At 39.0% G+C, this 16,867-nt stretch overlaps 1 protein-coding gene across 2 annotated transcripts in view; it reads left to right on the plus strand.

The window, feature by feature from the left end:
• The window catches only part of ANTXR1 (ANTXR cell adhesion molecule 1), a 328,385-nt gene that overhangs the window by 76,405 nt on the left and 235,113 nt on the right, over nt 1-16,867 (plus strand). For both annotated transcript variants that reach the window (XM_069068888.1, XM_069068889.1), the window contains exons 7-8: nt 4,102-4,170; nt 7,756-7,836. In XM_069068888.1, the coding sequence (XP_068924989.1) occupies nt 4,102-4,170; nt 7,756-7,836 (150 nt within the window). The remainder of the gene's footprint in view (nt 1-4,101; nt 4,171-7,755; nt 7,837-16,867) is intronic.

A 16,867-nucleotide genomic window follows, 5' to 3' on the forward strand; every position in this document is an offset into this window, starting at 1 on the left:
TGCCGGAGCTATTAGTTGAGTGCCATCTCTGCAGCCCCCACAAGCTCTAGCACACTGGACACCTACCCCAGGACCACCACTCAAGAATGTGATCCAGATCCAGGCAGGTCAAAGCAAGAGTGATAACCCTCTGAATGGTCACTTGGTCCCCCTATGATCTGTAGGCCAGAACCCCTGAAAGCAGCCACGCAGCACTGCAGTGCCCCACCACTTCTCGTCCCAGGGGCAAGGGCCAGACCGTGCTGTTCCTTCACCCTTACAACATAGTTCCTGACTGATCTTTCATTTTCTCTTTGGTGTTTGTGGGTTGAAGAATCTGGAAACCACCACAGCTGCTGGTGATTCACTCTCCTGAAGTCTTCTCTGGCCACTGCTGGTCAGGGCTGCCCTGGGGCCAGAACCATAGCTCACTGGGAACTGCGCTCAGCACCCAGTCTGGTGCGATAGACCCTTCCTGTCAGCTGCCTTCAGTGGAAGATTTGTTTCTCTCTATCTCTTTGTGGGTTCTGTAGCTTTAAATTTTGTTTAGAGTCATTTTTTAACAGGTATTCACCTGAGAAGAGCTCTTTTAATAATTCATGTACCACTGTGAAACATTTGGGCTGGTACTTATGAATCTCAGATGGCTACATTACTTTCCAGTTTTGCAGAGAGGCTAGAAGTTTCATTTTCTATCTTCATATAATTGTTTCATCATTTATGATGTTGATGGCATGAAAGTTTTCTATTAATGTTTTATTTAATTAGTATTTTTATTGGATAGGACTTCTTATAATCATTTACATATTCAGAAATATTTCACATCTGACTTTTGGAGGGGGAGAGTTCTGTATTCTCCCCTGATTTCTTTACTACTCAAGTCTCTGTTTTTGATTGAAGTTGAATTGTTTCTATGGTCCTTTGCATTGTTTTCACTCCTTTTTTCACATCTTGACCTTTAAACTTTTGCTTTCAATTGCTGATTAAGGGAATCTGGAATTTCTAATATACTTTAGTTTGCTGAATTCTTTTCAGATATTTCTTTTTGTTTCCCTTTAAGAAGTATTATACATTAAAGTATCTTACCCTGTTCCTTAACTTATCTTCAAGGGCTCTATCAAATCACTTTGGCCATGGTGGTATTTGATTCCTGTCTTTAGTTTAAATTCCTCTATGATACCACCTTTCCTGTTACGTGTATTGTTCCATGCAAGTGCTAAAATGTGGTTATTTTTTTTACTTTCTGTGAAATGCAATGAGGGAATGTTTTGATTAATAATGGTTTTAGCATGAACTGTTTTGAATTACTATTTTGGCATAATTTGGTACAATTTTTGGCATAGTTTGTTTTTAGTAGGATTTATGGCATAAAACTCAAATAGAGATTTTTTTTCAAATTGTAGTCTAAATATTCTCATCTTCTTGCAGCTCAGTGGCGTAGTGGTTAAAGTTCTAGACCTGGAAGATCCAAGTTCAAATTCATTCTCAGACACTTAAAAGCTCTGTGACCCATGGCTTGTCACTTAACCTCTGTTTACCTCAGTTTCTTCATCTCTAAGATGGGGATAATAATATCCATTTCCCAGAGTTGCTCTAAGGATAAAATGAAATATTTGTAAAATATTTTAAAAACTACTATATAACTGTTACCTAGCAAGGTGGTGTAGTGGATAGAGTGCTTGGTGGGGGGTCAGGAAGACTCATCTTCCTGAGTTCAAATCTGGCTTTGTAACCCTGGGAAAGTTACTTAATCCTGTTTTCCTCAGTTTCTCCATCTGCAAAATGAGCTGGAGAAAAATGTCAGATCACTCCAGTATTTCTGTGAAGAAAATCCCAAATGGAATAATAAAAAGTTGAGTACAGCTGAAAATGAATGGACAACAAAAGCTTTAAAAGATCCATTGAGACGTTGGTGCTGTTTTTGCCATGTGGTTCATTTTTAGGTGTAATTTTGGGACTTTATATTCAGTGAAGATTTTCAGTGACCTTAGAGTCTTTAAATTGACCATCTTCAGATTTTGTTAGGTCCTCAACTTCATCTTTGATTTTATCTAATCTAACGTTAGGGATAAAGTTGTTTTGGTTTTTATGATAGCTCTTCACTGGTCAGTAATACATTATTATATAATTTGGAGTTGTGGATATCTCTGACAAAAATCAGTATTAATCCCTTGATCTTATGATCTGTTGAGATCTGTTTCCAACTTTGTTATGATACTGTATGAAAGTATTTGTGTCTTCACTCTGTTTCATGTATATGCTTGGTTTTTCTTGCTTTAGTGGTCAGTACTAATTTCCAATAGGCAGGGCATTGATATTTCTGATTGATTGTTATGTGTCTGTCCCTCTTATGGTACCAAAATTCAAAGGAACACCACTTATCATAACGTATTCTTGTCAAGCCAATCTGGGTTGATTTCAAAGAAGGCCATCTTGTATTCCTGTCCCTATATCTATTTCTGAGATTCATAGGAATAGTTTCATTGTTTTCGTCTAGCATAGGACCTGATAAGAGTAGATGCCTAATAAGTGCCTATTAATTGGTTGATTGGCATGGTAATCCAGTCAGTCATATAACCAGGGCCTGATTGGCTCATGTTTCAGAATTCCTATCCATCCTTCACTGCCACTATAGCACTTTCAGGATTGTACACAGATTTCCTTCTATATATTCTTTGTGGCCACTCCCTTACTTTTCCATGCTGCCTTCCCCATGATATGTGTGATGGACTTTGATGATATTATTATATCATTATTAATATTGCTATGATCTCACATTTTCCAATTAGGTTTAGATAGTAATAACAATAACAAATAACATTTGTATAGGGTTTTAGGTTTTGCACAGTGCTGTACACCTATTATTTCTTTTTATCCTCAAAACAGCTCTGAGAGGCAGGTGCTATTATTAATTCCCATTTTACAAATTAGGAAAATTGAAACAGACTTTCTCATGGTCACATAGCTAATAAGTATCTGAGACAGGATTTGAACTATCCACTGCCAAACTATGCTAGAGAAAGTCATTATCATGCTATTATTATTTAACATTCAAAGGACAATGATCCAAATGAACAAAATGACTACATTTTGTTTTGAATAAAATTAAATGCATCCTCTGTAACCTTATTGAAAGCATCCTTAGTATAATGCCTGTGGCAGAGGGGATAACAGGGATGATATTCAACTCATCCTGCTCCCAAATAATATTGATTCCCTTTGTTAGATCTCTACTTTTTTTTTGGAGAGGGGAAGGTAGGGCAGTTGGGGTTAAGTGACTTGCCCAAGGTCACAGAGCTAGTAAGTGTTAAGTGTCTGAGGCTGGATTTGAATTCAGACCCTCCTGACCCCAGGGCCGGTGCTCTATTCACTGTGCCACCTAGTTGCCCCAGGTCTCTACATTTTGAAAGCTTTACATTCCATCTAGCATGGATGAGCAGAAGGTGCTTTAAGGAAGTTAGTAAGTAAGAGCAAAGGCACCCTTTTGTTATTTATTTAAATTATTAAAGAAGAAGGATTTTCAGGATCATTTTTTGTTTAATCCTAGGAAACCATCTTGTGATTTAGGACTGATATGGCCATTCAGAATATTTAATTCAAAAAGATTAATATAAAATAATGATTAAAATAAAATTATTTAGTGACAGAACTGTTATAAAACATACCTATCCCAATAGAGAACTGACCTCTGATTTCACCTCATGAGATGCAGCATGGTCAATTAAAGATCAGTGAACTTGGAGTCAGAAGCCTCAGGTTGTCCTTTAGCAAATAATGGAGCCTTCTGAACCACATGTTCTCCATCTGTAAAATCAGACTATTTCTGTACTGCCTACTTCACAGGTCTGTTGTGGGAAATATGCCTGATAAACTTTAAAGAACTAGAAAAACGAGGCTGTTGTCATTATATATCTGTATTAGCAAAAGAAAAGTTTATCCTGATATCTGGAAAGTACTTGGCTGCTTAGTAGAAATAAAATTTTATCAGATTAAAATGTAATATGAAAATATGGAAAATTCAAGCTGTCCTGGAATATTTAAATTGTTTAATTTGTTTTAAATAAATTGAGGTCTGTGGCCTTCTTCCCTTCCTAATTTGATTTCTTTCTCTTCTCCTCCTAGGCTAACAGATCTCGAGACCTAGGCGCGACTGTCTACTGTGTCGGGGTGAAAGATTTCAATGAAACCCAGGTATGAGCAGTGCTTTTCACAGACAATCACCAGTAGGAAAGGGCTCCCACAGGTAGCTGCCTCCACTAAAACCCTGCTCCTAATGTTTCATCACAGCACAGACATGCCCTTGGATTCTTGAAAGCCATGTCAGTGTCCTACCAAGCTGGAAAGTCTTTGAGTGTGGGCCTGGCAATGGACTTTGTGTCTGTCGTCCAAGGATCAGCCTAGCTAAGTGCTGAAAGGCTCATCACCAGATGAGCTGATCACTAGGTGATGGATATTTCTGGGCACAGCAACTCTTTAAAGTATCCACTAAGATGTGGAGGGGTTGAGATCTATGTCAGTGAAGGGAGGACCCATACCAGCAAAACTGTATTACTGGGATATAAGCAATTAAATGAATGAAAATTTTGTGGAGAAAGAAAAGTGGGAATTACCAACAGGGAACCTGGCATTCGATGGCTCGTGTTTCTTTTGATTGGGCAACTTTCAGATATGTTAAGGAGTAATTTGTTTTTGTGTGTGTGTCTTATGATTCCTAAATCATGAATACCTATGACTATTGTACTGAGTATAAATCATGCACTTAGAAGAGTAAAAATCATAACTCTAGTCCTGGAGGGGACCTCAGGGGCCATCTGATACAATTCTCTCATTTTATAGGTGAGGAAACTGAGGCCCAAAGAGGTTAACTAGGCAAGAGAGCTATCAGAAGGCCTTCTCATGCTCAGGTTTACTTAAAATCTAACCTGTGGGGCCTAATTAGTCTAGATCGGTTAGAAGAAGGACTGGGGTATCTATCAGCTGCAGGTCTAGAGCTCCTAGGTAGTGGGCAGCCACCGCTGGGAGAGCCTCATTACTGGGCTGAAGACTTTAGCCTAACCCTGATAACCTGCCAGCTATAATCACATAAGGGAAGCAGAACATTCTTGAGCCTAGCCCATATTAGAACTGCAGAAAGCGAGAGGGATGCTCCATCAGCATATAGGAACAGTTCAATTCATTGAACAGTCTACTGTGTGTGAAGTACTTGGAAAGAAACAAGGATAGTCAAGCCTGGATGGGCTGGGGCGGGGCTACAGTAAGTCACGTCTTTGGCAGCCACTAGAATTGTTGCTTTGGAATTCCCACAGGTTCTGGGAACAGATTCTGAATTACTTCAGACATTTTAAAGGGGGTGGGGTGGACTCGGTAGTCCAGGAGACTAATAAGGAGGACATGGCCAGGGAAGCAGGGCACAAATACGGGCAGATCAGAGGGTAGGGAAGTAATCAAATAAATATTGGGAGTCAGAGCAAAAAGTATATTGGATTTAGTCTCAAAAGACACAGATTCCTATTCAGCCTCTACCAACTTGTTAGGGACTCCATCTTGGTCAAGCCATTTGGCCCTCATTGTCTTCAGTAAAATTAGGAAACTAGATGAAATCTCTAGTCTCTTCCAGCTTTACTCTCCTCTTGGCCTATGATTAAAATGGGATGTAGCAGACCAAGAGCAACCAGAAAATATACAGGAATTAAATGAGGTGATTGACAGGTCATGAAATAATTGGGGAAATAGCCAGCAATAAAAGTGGAGAGAAGGCAGAGGCACTTCCCCCACATTGGGCAGGGAGAAGAATAGAATCCCATTTGAAATCTAGATAGCCAAGATGACGATTTAGAGCCTGAGGGGACCTTCAAGAACATCCAGTCCAAGAGCTATTAACCATTGTGGTGTCATAAACTGTGTTGGCATATGGGGAAAACCTATGGATGAATGTCTTCTCAGAATAATGTTTATTGCCTATGTTTATAATTGAAGAAAATGCTAACTTTCAGTTAGAAGTTTACTGAAAATAAAGATGTTTTCCCCCCAAATTTATGGACGCCGAATTAAGAACTCTAGTCCACCCCTCTGCGTCTACTGATGAGGAACTGACTCATGTGGCTTAGATGAAGACCTGCCAATGAGCAAACTGAGTGACAAAAGCAGGCCCAGAGCCCAGGGCCTCTGACTCCAGATATAAATAACACACTTCTCTATTATAGTGGAGAGATCACCGTAAGGTAACTAAAAATTGGCCCTTTTACTTAGGTGTCCACTTTCTGTCATGGAGGATTCCAGCTCCTAAAAAAGATCTTGCATTGGGGAGTACTTTAAGAATGGTGGCAAGAGGGAGAGGGGAAAGAGAGACAGAGACAGAGAGAGAGAGAGAAAGAGAAAGAGAGGAAGGAGGAGGAAGAGAAGAAAAAGAAGAGATAAGAGAAAACAAGAAAGAGAGAAAGGAGGGAGAGAAAGAGAGAGAAGAAAAAGAAAATGATAAGAAAAAAGAGAAAGAAGAGGGAGAGGAGAGAGGCGAAAAAGAAGAGAGGAGAGAAAAAAGAAAGAGGAGAAAAAGAAGAAAGATGAAAAAGGGAGATAGGAGAAAAGAGAGAGGTAGGAGAAAAAAGGGAAAAAGGGAGAGAGGGGAGCGAGAGACAGAGAGAGACAGACAGAAACAGAGGGAGAGGGGCAGAGAGAGGGAGAGAGAAAGATAGAGAGACAGAAAGAGAAAGTGAGAGACAGAGAGAACTTTTTAAAGTACTTTTAGGCATTTTATGATTTTTAAGCATTTTATTGTGTGTCACGCACCATGCTAAACCCTGAGGATATGAATACAAGTAAGACAGTCCTTGCCCTTAAGAGTCTAGGATCTAATAACTAGACAAATTACATTTCATAAAGAGTGCCTACTTTGCTCAGGTTTTGAGATCCATATGAAACTGAATTCTACTCTTTTTGTACATTCTCCCAAGGGCTTGGGTTTGATAATCTAGTCTGACTTTCAGTTGATTCCATCCACTTAATGTATCTCTGTGCTAACAAAGGGAATAGTAGATTGATTCAAAACTCCCCCTTTACTCTGCTACTTAGAAGAAGCATAAGAGCATGGATAAAGATGCTCAAAGACTAGAAATGAACTATAAGAGGAGATGTAAAGCAGAAAACCACTCCAAAAGCCTTTCCTATAAATGTTCAGCGTCCCGTTATATGAGTGTCCATGATGGAGTCTTGAGTAATAGAAATCTCAGGGTCATTCAGATTAGTCTTTTTCTTTACTTAACCCAATACTCTGCCAAACAGAAACATTTGAGCTAAGTCAGTTCCTATAATGACTTAGCTCGTTCTAGGTGGAAGGAGAGGGTCCCCAATCATCTATATCCTTAAAAACCAAAATCTACATTTATTTTAAAAATCTGCTCTGAAAGGGAATTTGAGTCTGGTTGAATCAAAGTTGCCAATGGGGATTTGGGTGAATGGAAGAAAAATAAGCCAATGGCCTTTTTCCCAACTCCATAAATACATCAAGTCAGACCAAGTTTTGCTCTAAACAGGCCATTTTACTTCTGCTCCCAAGGAGAAAAGTATTAAAACAAGTGTCAAAATTGGAGTAGAACCCTTTTGACTTTGCCCCAGGGCCTGCCTGGTAAGCTCATTATCACTGATGGCTTTGTGGTTAGCTCCCAGAGGGCCACTGAAGGCCTCAGGTTCCTCCTCACTCTCAAAGGGGTCCGAGTCTCTTGAATCACATTGCTTCTCCCGAAGTTTCATCCAAACCTGACACATATGTATTTGTCTTAGCTGGCTCGAATCGCTGACAGCAAGGACCACGTGTTTCCTGTAAATGATGGCTTCCAAGCTCTGCAAGGGATAATAGACTCAGTAAGTATGATGCTTCCCCTTTAGACTGGAGGAATGGGGCAGGTAGGCTGGTGGTTGGCCCTCTAAGTATCTTGATTGTATATCATTAGGCTGTATTTAAAAAATCTTTTTAAAGAAAAGTGTACTTCTTAATAGACTAAGAATAAAACGGTATGAGGGTTTGCTTTAGTCTTCTTTTCCTGCTGCTTCCTTGATATCTGCCTTCTCATTTCCTCCTCCCTTCCCCCACGCCCTTACCTTTTCTTTTTCTGTAGCAATTTTGCCCTACAACCTAAAAAAAAGTATGGAAAGAATAATGTTTATAATGCTTCTAGAAGTTGTCCAGATGCAGGGTTTGCCCTGTGGCTCTTGCAAAGTGATGGTTTTGATTCTTAGTTTCCCTTGGCTGCTCTCAGCATTTCAAGCAGAAAATGGTTAGTTTTGTTGCTGTTTACTTGCTTCAGTCATTTCCAACTCTCCATGACCTATCTGAGGTTTTGTGGCAAGACACTAGAGTGGTTTTCCATTTCCTTCTCCAGCTCATTTTACAGATGAGGAAACTGAGGCAAACAGGGTTAAATAGCTTACTCAGGGTCGCACGGCTAGTGTCAGAAGCCAGATTTGCACTCAGAAAGATGAGCCTTCCTCACTCTAAGCCCAGTGCCCTATCCACTGTGCCACCTAGCTGTGGCTATCTGGTGATAATAACTACCATTTCTGTGGTTCTCCAAGGTTCACAAAGTGCTTTCTTACACAAGCCTGAAGGGAAAGTAATGCAGTCCTCACTGTACCCATTTTACAGAAGAGAAAGTTGGGGCTCAGGTGTTAGTTAAGTCATCTACCCTGGGTCACACAGCTAATTGACAAAGTTAGAATTCAACCTATGACCAGATAACACCAAGTCCAGGGCTGTCTTCACTGTCTCCACTGACTCCAATGCACTATCTCTCCCCTACACACTGCTAAATTGGAATTCCCATCAGTCAGTTGGGACTTCCAGGTAAACTTCCTTTTCAGCCACACAGATGAACCTTTCATCTTGTTCATCTGAGGCCGGTTAGCCCTGTAATTCTGGTGCTGAGAAGGGTATCCCATTCAAATGGGAGGAACTCAAATTTTTAATCAAGCAACGGGTCCATGTTTACAATCCTGCCCCTACATCCTTTGTTTACTGAGAGCCAAAATTGCCCCACTTGCACAGGCTCATTTTTCTTTTGGTTTTATTTTATTTTATTTATACTACATGGCAAATGGGACAATGTATGGCTATGACCTCCCTTTCAACATTCTGTAAACATCGAGCCAACACCGCCGGTTCTGGTGGAATATCAATGGGTGCCAATTTGAAAGATTCTCAGTTGGCAACCCAGAATCCTCCTAGCATCTGTCTAATGAAATACAGAAGAGCCCTGGCCTTTGCCTCCAGATTCTGTGACAGAACCACAGCCAGTTTTTCCTTTTTGGAGACTTAGGCTCTGGGGTTCTGGACCCAGTAGAGAGAATTCTTCCATACGATATAGTCTTTAAAGAAATTAAACCCAACTGTCAGGTCTCCACTCCCTCCACCCCACTTCCAACGCAAGGCTTCTTCCTGTCATAGCAAGTTTCTTCACTGGTACATTTTCAAGTCTCCTCCTCACCATCCTAATTACCTTTTTCCAGATTAACTCCTTATCCTTCCCAAAAGGTGACTTGATAAAGCCAAATGCAATGGAACAAGCACCTGCTGTAGTTCTGACCCAGACTCCTAAGAGTCTAGATTTTTGTTTGCTTTTTTTGGCACAGTGGTGTAGTGGACAGAATGCTAGACTTGGAGTGAAGAAGACAAGGGTTCATGTCATGCCCCTGACACTGTAGACCATAAGCAAGTTACTTCTCTCAATGTTCTCATCTCTCCAGTGAGGCGAAGAATACCTGCAGGACTCACAGAAGGCTCAAATCAGTGCACAAACAGTACTTAAAATATTAAGTGAAAACCATCTTTTAACTGTGGTTATGGGTGACCGCCATGTCACAGGGTTGGTTCACCTCATGGTTATGGTTCACCCTCTTTCCCAGGTCTTTTTTCACAAGCACTGATACCTGCAAAAGAAGAGAGAAGTAAACTAATTTTCAAGAAGGGGAAGCTGAGGGGCGGCTAGGTGGCCCAGTGAATAGAGCACCGACCCTGGAGTCAGGAGGACCTGAGTTCAAATTTGGCCTCAGACACTTAATACTTACTAGCTGTGTGACCTTGGGCAAGTCACTTAACCCCAATTGCCCAAAGGAAAAAAAAGAAGGGGAAGCTGAGACATACAAAGGAGAGTTGGTTATCCTGAGGTCATCCAGGAGAAAAAGCAAACATTGGGATCTAGGGTGTCTTCCACTGATGGGCTCCATTCCTAACTGATGATCTGGCTTAATTTCAGGAAGGTGAAAAGTTTGTTCTGATAAGGACCCTCTCGTTACTGAACCCTTTCTGTTTCTTATTATCATCATCATCGTCATCATCATCGGGCACTTATATATATGTGTATACATATACATATATATATATATATATATATAGTGCTCTGTGCTGAGCACTTGGCAAAGATTTGATCCTTACAACAACCCTGTGAGGTGGGCATAAAATGGGGATAGTCCCATTTTACAGATGAGGAAACTGAGATAGACAGAGGTTAAGTGACTGGTCCAGTATCACAAAGCAATCCCCATCTGCTTACCTCCAAGGCCTAGCAGATGAGAGCAAACTTTATTATAAGTTTACCCATTTTAGAGAGACACCAAACCTAACTGACTGGTATCTCCTTCTATTGCAACCCCAAGGGCTGCTGTGGGTTCCTCTGAATACATGGCTGGGGTGATGCTTGGAGAGAACCATTTGGTGAGCCTGTATTCCGACTCAGTAGTGATCTGAGGTGGGTGTTAATCCAGGTTCACTATTTAATGAAGCCCTGTAGGGTCAAATTCACTTGGGCCAATTCACCTTTCCCCTACTCCAATAGCTCTTTGTCAGATTGGTTAATCAGAATCCATTATTTCCACTGAAAAAATACTCTACCCCAGGGGTGGGGAACCTGAGGCCTTAAGGATACATGTGGCCCTCTAGGCTCTCAAGTATTGCCCTTTGACTGAATCCAAACTTCACAGAACAAATCCCCTTAATAAAAAGATTTGTTCTGTAAAAATTGGACTTAGTCAAAATACTGCACCCAAGTACCTAGAAGGCTGCAGATCCCCCACTCCTGTTCTACCCTCAGGCCCTCAACCCCTACCAGAGCCAATTGCTCTGACTGACTGACTCAATGTAAAGGCATTCATTACATACATCTCAGAATTCTTTCTTTGATACAACTAGGCATTTCTTAAGCATTCTCTATCAGATGTGGATATAGAAAAATTGGGTCTGCTCTATCAATTAAATGACCAGGAAAAGCTGTTTTCTTTTATAACTGGTATGAAACTTCCAGGTATAGAAACCCATAAACATTTTCATTTGGGAGATGAAACCTGAGAGATCAGCAGCTAAGCTGACAAAATTTACTCAGAAACCTACTGAGTTTGACTTGGTATTAAATCTTTTATCTAAACTTACTAGCAATGTGACCACAAGCAGTCATTGAAACTGTTTCAATTTCCTTATTTATAAAACAAGGTCAATAATAATTTTTACTCCATAGGTGAGGAAAATGCTTTGTGAATCTAAAAGCACTTTAGAAATCGGAATTATTACTTATCTAGACCCACAGTTTCCTCTTAGAAGGTAGAAACCTTCTCTCAGAGAGAAGCAGACCCCTAGAGACATTGCCTGGTCCAAGCAGTGATGTATCCTGAATTTGTAATGTGGACGTGTTGCTTGTAACCAATGGAGTGAAAATAGCCTGGAATAAGCCTAGAGTAGGGCAGCTAGGCATAGTGCACAGAGCAACAGGCCTGGAATCAGGAAACCCAAGCTCAAATCTAGCCTCAGACATGCTGTGTGACCCTGGGCAAGTCACTTAACCCTGTTTGCTTCAATTCCTCATCTGTAAAATGAGCTGGAGAAGGAAATGGCAAACCTCTCCAGTATCTTTGCCAAGAAAACCCCAAATGGGGTCACAGAGAGCTGGACATGACTGAAATTACTCAATAATAACAACAAAAGTCAAGATTACATTGGCTCCTGTTTGACAGGTCTGGCCAGCAGCAGAGACTGAATGATGGGGCATGGGATACATGCCTAGTTTGAGTGGAGCAATCTGGGACAGTATTGTCTTCTTTCCTGAGGGCCCAGAAGCAAGAAATAGGTCCTTCAAGGGTTTGTTCTGTGATCAGAGTAGATTACATAAAATAAATGAGCAGGAGTCAAAGGCAGTAGATTCATTAAATTCTTGGAAGGTCATCATCAATGAGGAAAAATTAGGATCCAATGGACCAAATAAGAAAATATTGGAAGAAGTTAAGAGCTTCGAGAAAATGAGTATTTTAAAAGACTTGAGCTTATATAAAGAGATATTTCTAGTTTGACTCCTTCGTGTGATCATGACAGCTAGACTAGATGGCTCAGTAGAGTCAAGAGATCCTGAGTTCAAATTCTGCCTCAGGCATTTACTAGCTGTGTAGCACTGGGCATGTTATGTTAATATCTCTTTGCCTCATTTTTTTTTTAAAGCATTGGGGTTAAGTAACTTGCTCAAGGTTACACGGCCAGGTGTTTCTGGGTGGGTGCTAAGTGTCTGAGCCCAGATTTGATCCCAGGTTATCCCAACTCTGGGGCCGGTACTCTTACTCGCTGTGCTACCTGGCCTCCCCTCTTTGCCTCATTTTCCACATTTGTAAAAGGGGGATAATAATAGTACCTGCCTCACAGGGTTGTTGTGATGGTCAGATGAGTAAACACATGTAAAGCACTTTATAAAACCTTAACAAGCTATATAAATGCTAACCACTATTAGTTATTATCACACTAGAGGCCCTTTGCACTCAGGTTTGGCACTAAGCCTGCTTCTTCTCCCCAACTCCCCAATTCTTTTGGATCACCTTCAGCTGTTCCTATCTCCTACCTGTTGGTAGCATTTTATACATGTGAAACATCTGTTTGACATCAACCATATATTATCTATAAGGTTCCTGTCCTAAAGTTTCATAAGTAAATAATACTAGCACCAGGGTATCTATGGAATCAAAAGCTTGAGTCATTTTGGGAAAGGGTTTCCTATTCACTTGGCCAATTTATAAAAAATACAGTGCTATAGAAAAAAGATAAAGGAAGGAAGGAAGGAAGAAGGAAAGAAAGAAAGAAAAAAAGAAGGAAGGAGCAACCATTCCTGTACCTTAATAAATCATAGTTTGTTCATTCATTCCTCAATCAGTGGGTACCCACTTGTAGATTTTTGGAGATTTGTTTTTGTTTATGTTTGATTTTGATTTTGCTACCACAACAAATGCTGTTACTAATATTTTTATTTATACAGGCCTTTTATTTTTGTCTTTGACTTTCTTGAGATAAAAATAATAATTCATAGTAGTATATTATATATTAATATATTATACTGCATTAGTATTTATACTATATGTACTATATTTGCAATATATACTAATATAGTACATATAATACATTATATTATTAGTATATTATACTATTATATTATTAGTATATTGGTATTATTATATTAGCATAATTATTATGATTATCATTTATGTATTGCTTTAAAGTTTGCAAAACATTTTTACAAATATCACCTAGCTTTATTCTTACAGAAACACTGGGAGATATGTGTTATTATTATGCTCATTTTATAGACAAGGAGACTGAGGCTAAATGACTTTCAGGGCCACAAAGCTAAGTGTTTGAAGTGGGTCTTAAGCTCAGGCTTTTATGACTCCAGGGTCAGTACTTTGTCTACTATGTTATACAGGTGCTTGGAATGAATGCCCCATAGTGGGGATTGCTGGGTCAAAAAGTATGAATACTTTAATGACTTTTTCATAAAATCACAAATTATTTTCTATCACACTTGAACCAATTTACAGCTCCTCTCCCATTATAATAATGTATCTGTGTTCCCACTGCTTCTACAACATTGACTATTTTTGTCTTTTATCATCTTTGCCAGCTTAATGTGTGGGAAAAATCTCAGAGTTATTTTAATTTTCATTCCTTTCATTAATAACAATTTTTAACATTCTTTCTTTTGGTTGTTTATAGTTTGCATTTCTCCTATTGAAAACTTTTCATATCCTTTGACTACTTATCTATTAGGGGAATGACTTGTCACATATATTTGCAGCCATTCCTCATGTAATTTAGGCATTAGATTCTTTAAAAACATATTTAGTGCAAATATTTTCCAACTCAATAGACACATTATTGTACAAATATTTTATTTTACATAACTGACATTGTCCATTTTATTTTTTTATGATGACTTCTATTATTTGTTTTGTTAAGAATCATCCCTGTAACTATATATCTGAAAAGTAACTCCTATAATTTTGAAAATTTCTGAAACCTGAAAACTCCTATAATTTTTTTATGTTATGATCCTTTATATTTAGTTCAATAATTCATTTGGAGTCTAATGTGGTATCATTTTTTAAAATTAGACTTGTTTCTGGTTTTTTGATTCAAAAAAATAAGCTCAGTAAATTATAGATTTCAAAAATATGATAATCAAGAAATCTTCAGAGCCCTTGGATCAAGGGAAGATGCTGCTGAACATGTGACTATGAGCAAATCATAAACCTTTTTGGTCCCAGTTTCCTAAAAAATGAGCAGGTTGGATTGAATTATCTCTAAACTGTAAATCTGAGTCTAACATCTCAGATCAGCCATCCAACAGCTCTCGAGAGGCCGTTATAGAAGGAATTTCTATTCCCCAAGTGAGAGAAGAAGAAAATAAGGTCAAGGCAGTTTAAATGACTTTTCCACATGAAAAAAGTAAATTACTGGCAGAGCAAAGATGAGAACCCTCACTTCCTAACAATTTATCTAGCCCACAGTACATGGACTTTATCTTCTTCTGGGAGTTAACATCTTAAATTATTAATATACTATCCAAAGGATGAATTCTTGTCATTATCACAAATGCTACATAGAATGACAAAAGGAGAAGAGAACTTCCCTTTCCTATTCAGATATTATTATTGCTATAATATCCAAATGTGACAAAAACCCCTTTTAAGCCCATAACTTCAAATATCATGTTTATGCAGGTGACTCTCAGATCTATACTTCCTCTTACAGTCTCTTCCCTAAGTTCCAGTCCTCAATTCCAGCTGACTATCCTACTCTTTGATTCTCTAGTCCTGCCAACACCTCAGATTCAATGCCCCAAACTGGATTCATCCACTTTCCACTTTGTCCCCACCAATCCTATCCCTCTTCCCAACTCACCTATTACTGTTGATACACATTTATACATTTTCCTCTCAGTCACCTAGGCTCAAAACCTAAGACTTTGATTCTTCCTTCTCCCTCACATCCAAACAGTTGTTAAATCCTCTGAATTTTATTTTAATGTCATCTCTTACATCTGCCCTCCTCTGATCACTTGAAGGGTGACTGCTAGAGTTTAAGCCTGTAGCAACCTTTTCTGGACTATTACAAAAACTTCCTAACTGGCCCCCCTCTCCCTTCTCTTCTTTCTGCAAAACCTTATTCACATATGTAACAAAGTAATCTTGGATTGTGCCTCTCCTGATCAGAATGTTGCATCTGAAGCCAAAATACCTGGGCTCAAAATCTGACTCTGCTATATATTTTTTGTTTGACTTTAGGCAAGTGACCTTCACCTCTCTTGTCCTCAGTCTTTTCATCTATAAAATGAAGGATTTGGCTTAGAGGAACTTTCAGGTCCCTAATAAGTCTTTGATCCTGGAAACCTTCAGTAGTTTCCTGTTGCCTGTAAGAAAAAAATTCAAACCAGTGTTTAAGGTCCTCTGCAATCTGTAGACAATTTACCTCTCTAACCTTATTTCGTTCACTTTATTCCCCTTCATGAAATATATGTTCCAGACAAATTGGACTACTAGCTGTTCTTTGATCTTATGCTAGACTTTCTTGCCTCCACACATTTGCTCATGCACATCTAGAAAAGTGCCAATCTTATTTCTGCCTCTTGAAATTTGATTCCTTCAAGGCTTAGCTCAAATGTTACCCTTCCAATGAGGCATTATCTCTCCTCAAATTTTCTTATAGCAATTTGTTTGGATCTCTCCTTTTCTTTCTACATTTAGAATAGAAGCTCATTGACGGCAGTACTTAGCACAGTCTATCAGAAAGCAGGCATTTAATAAATGCTTATTAACTAATTCCTTTGTCACATTTTCTCTTGTATCATACTTAGCTCTACAAATTGTCCACTTTATGAGAATATGTTTGTCGATAGCAAAAATTGTTCATCTTTGTCCCTATATTCCAGTTGCCTAGCACAGTGCCCCATAAATAGTTGGCACTTGAATGGTCATTGGATCGAATTGAATTGGACTGGGCTTTGACATTGTTTCCACTAGTATTTGGCAGGAAGTTGAAAGAAAGAAAAATCTTTGGGATAGCTGGAAGACTCTTAAGCTTTGAAGTCATCCCTTTAAGCTGGTAAAAATATAAGGAAGAAAACATTTCATTGTTTTTTGTTATTGTGGCTTCCACAGGGAATTTGAAAAGACCACAACTCATAAATTTAAAGCAAGTCTTCTGGAGAAAATATTCGGGGGGGGGGGGAAGTTCAACAATTGCATACTACTTTTTTGTTTGCTGGAGGCAGGGAAGCAAGAACCTGTTTGAAAAGGCAGGGTGAGAGAAAAATGTAACCAAGCTACAACTGTATAATTTTGGTTAACTTTTCCATTAAATTTAGAATCAGTGAATTACCAAATATTGAATTGTCAGGACATTTAGAGATTGTTTAATCCATCCTCCCTCATTTTGCAAATTTCCCAAGAATAAGAAGTAATTTGTCCTATGTCATACTAATAGTAAATGGCTAAAGCAAGACTTGAACCTTTGGATTCCAAATTCATGCCTGATGCGTTCTCCCAAAATGTAATAAAGATGCTTCTATGATTCAGAAAACAAAAGCTGTTTCAAACT

Source organism: Petaurus breviceps, unplaced genomic scaffold (assembly GCF_028583685.1).
Source record: "Petaurus breviceps papuanus isolate PSGF00001 unplaced genomic scaffold, PetGlider_PUasm1.0 90775, whole genome shotgun sequence".
Taxonomy (NCBI): Eukaryota; Metazoa; Chordata; class Mammalia; order Diprotodontia; family Petauridae; genus Petaurus; species Petaurus breviceps.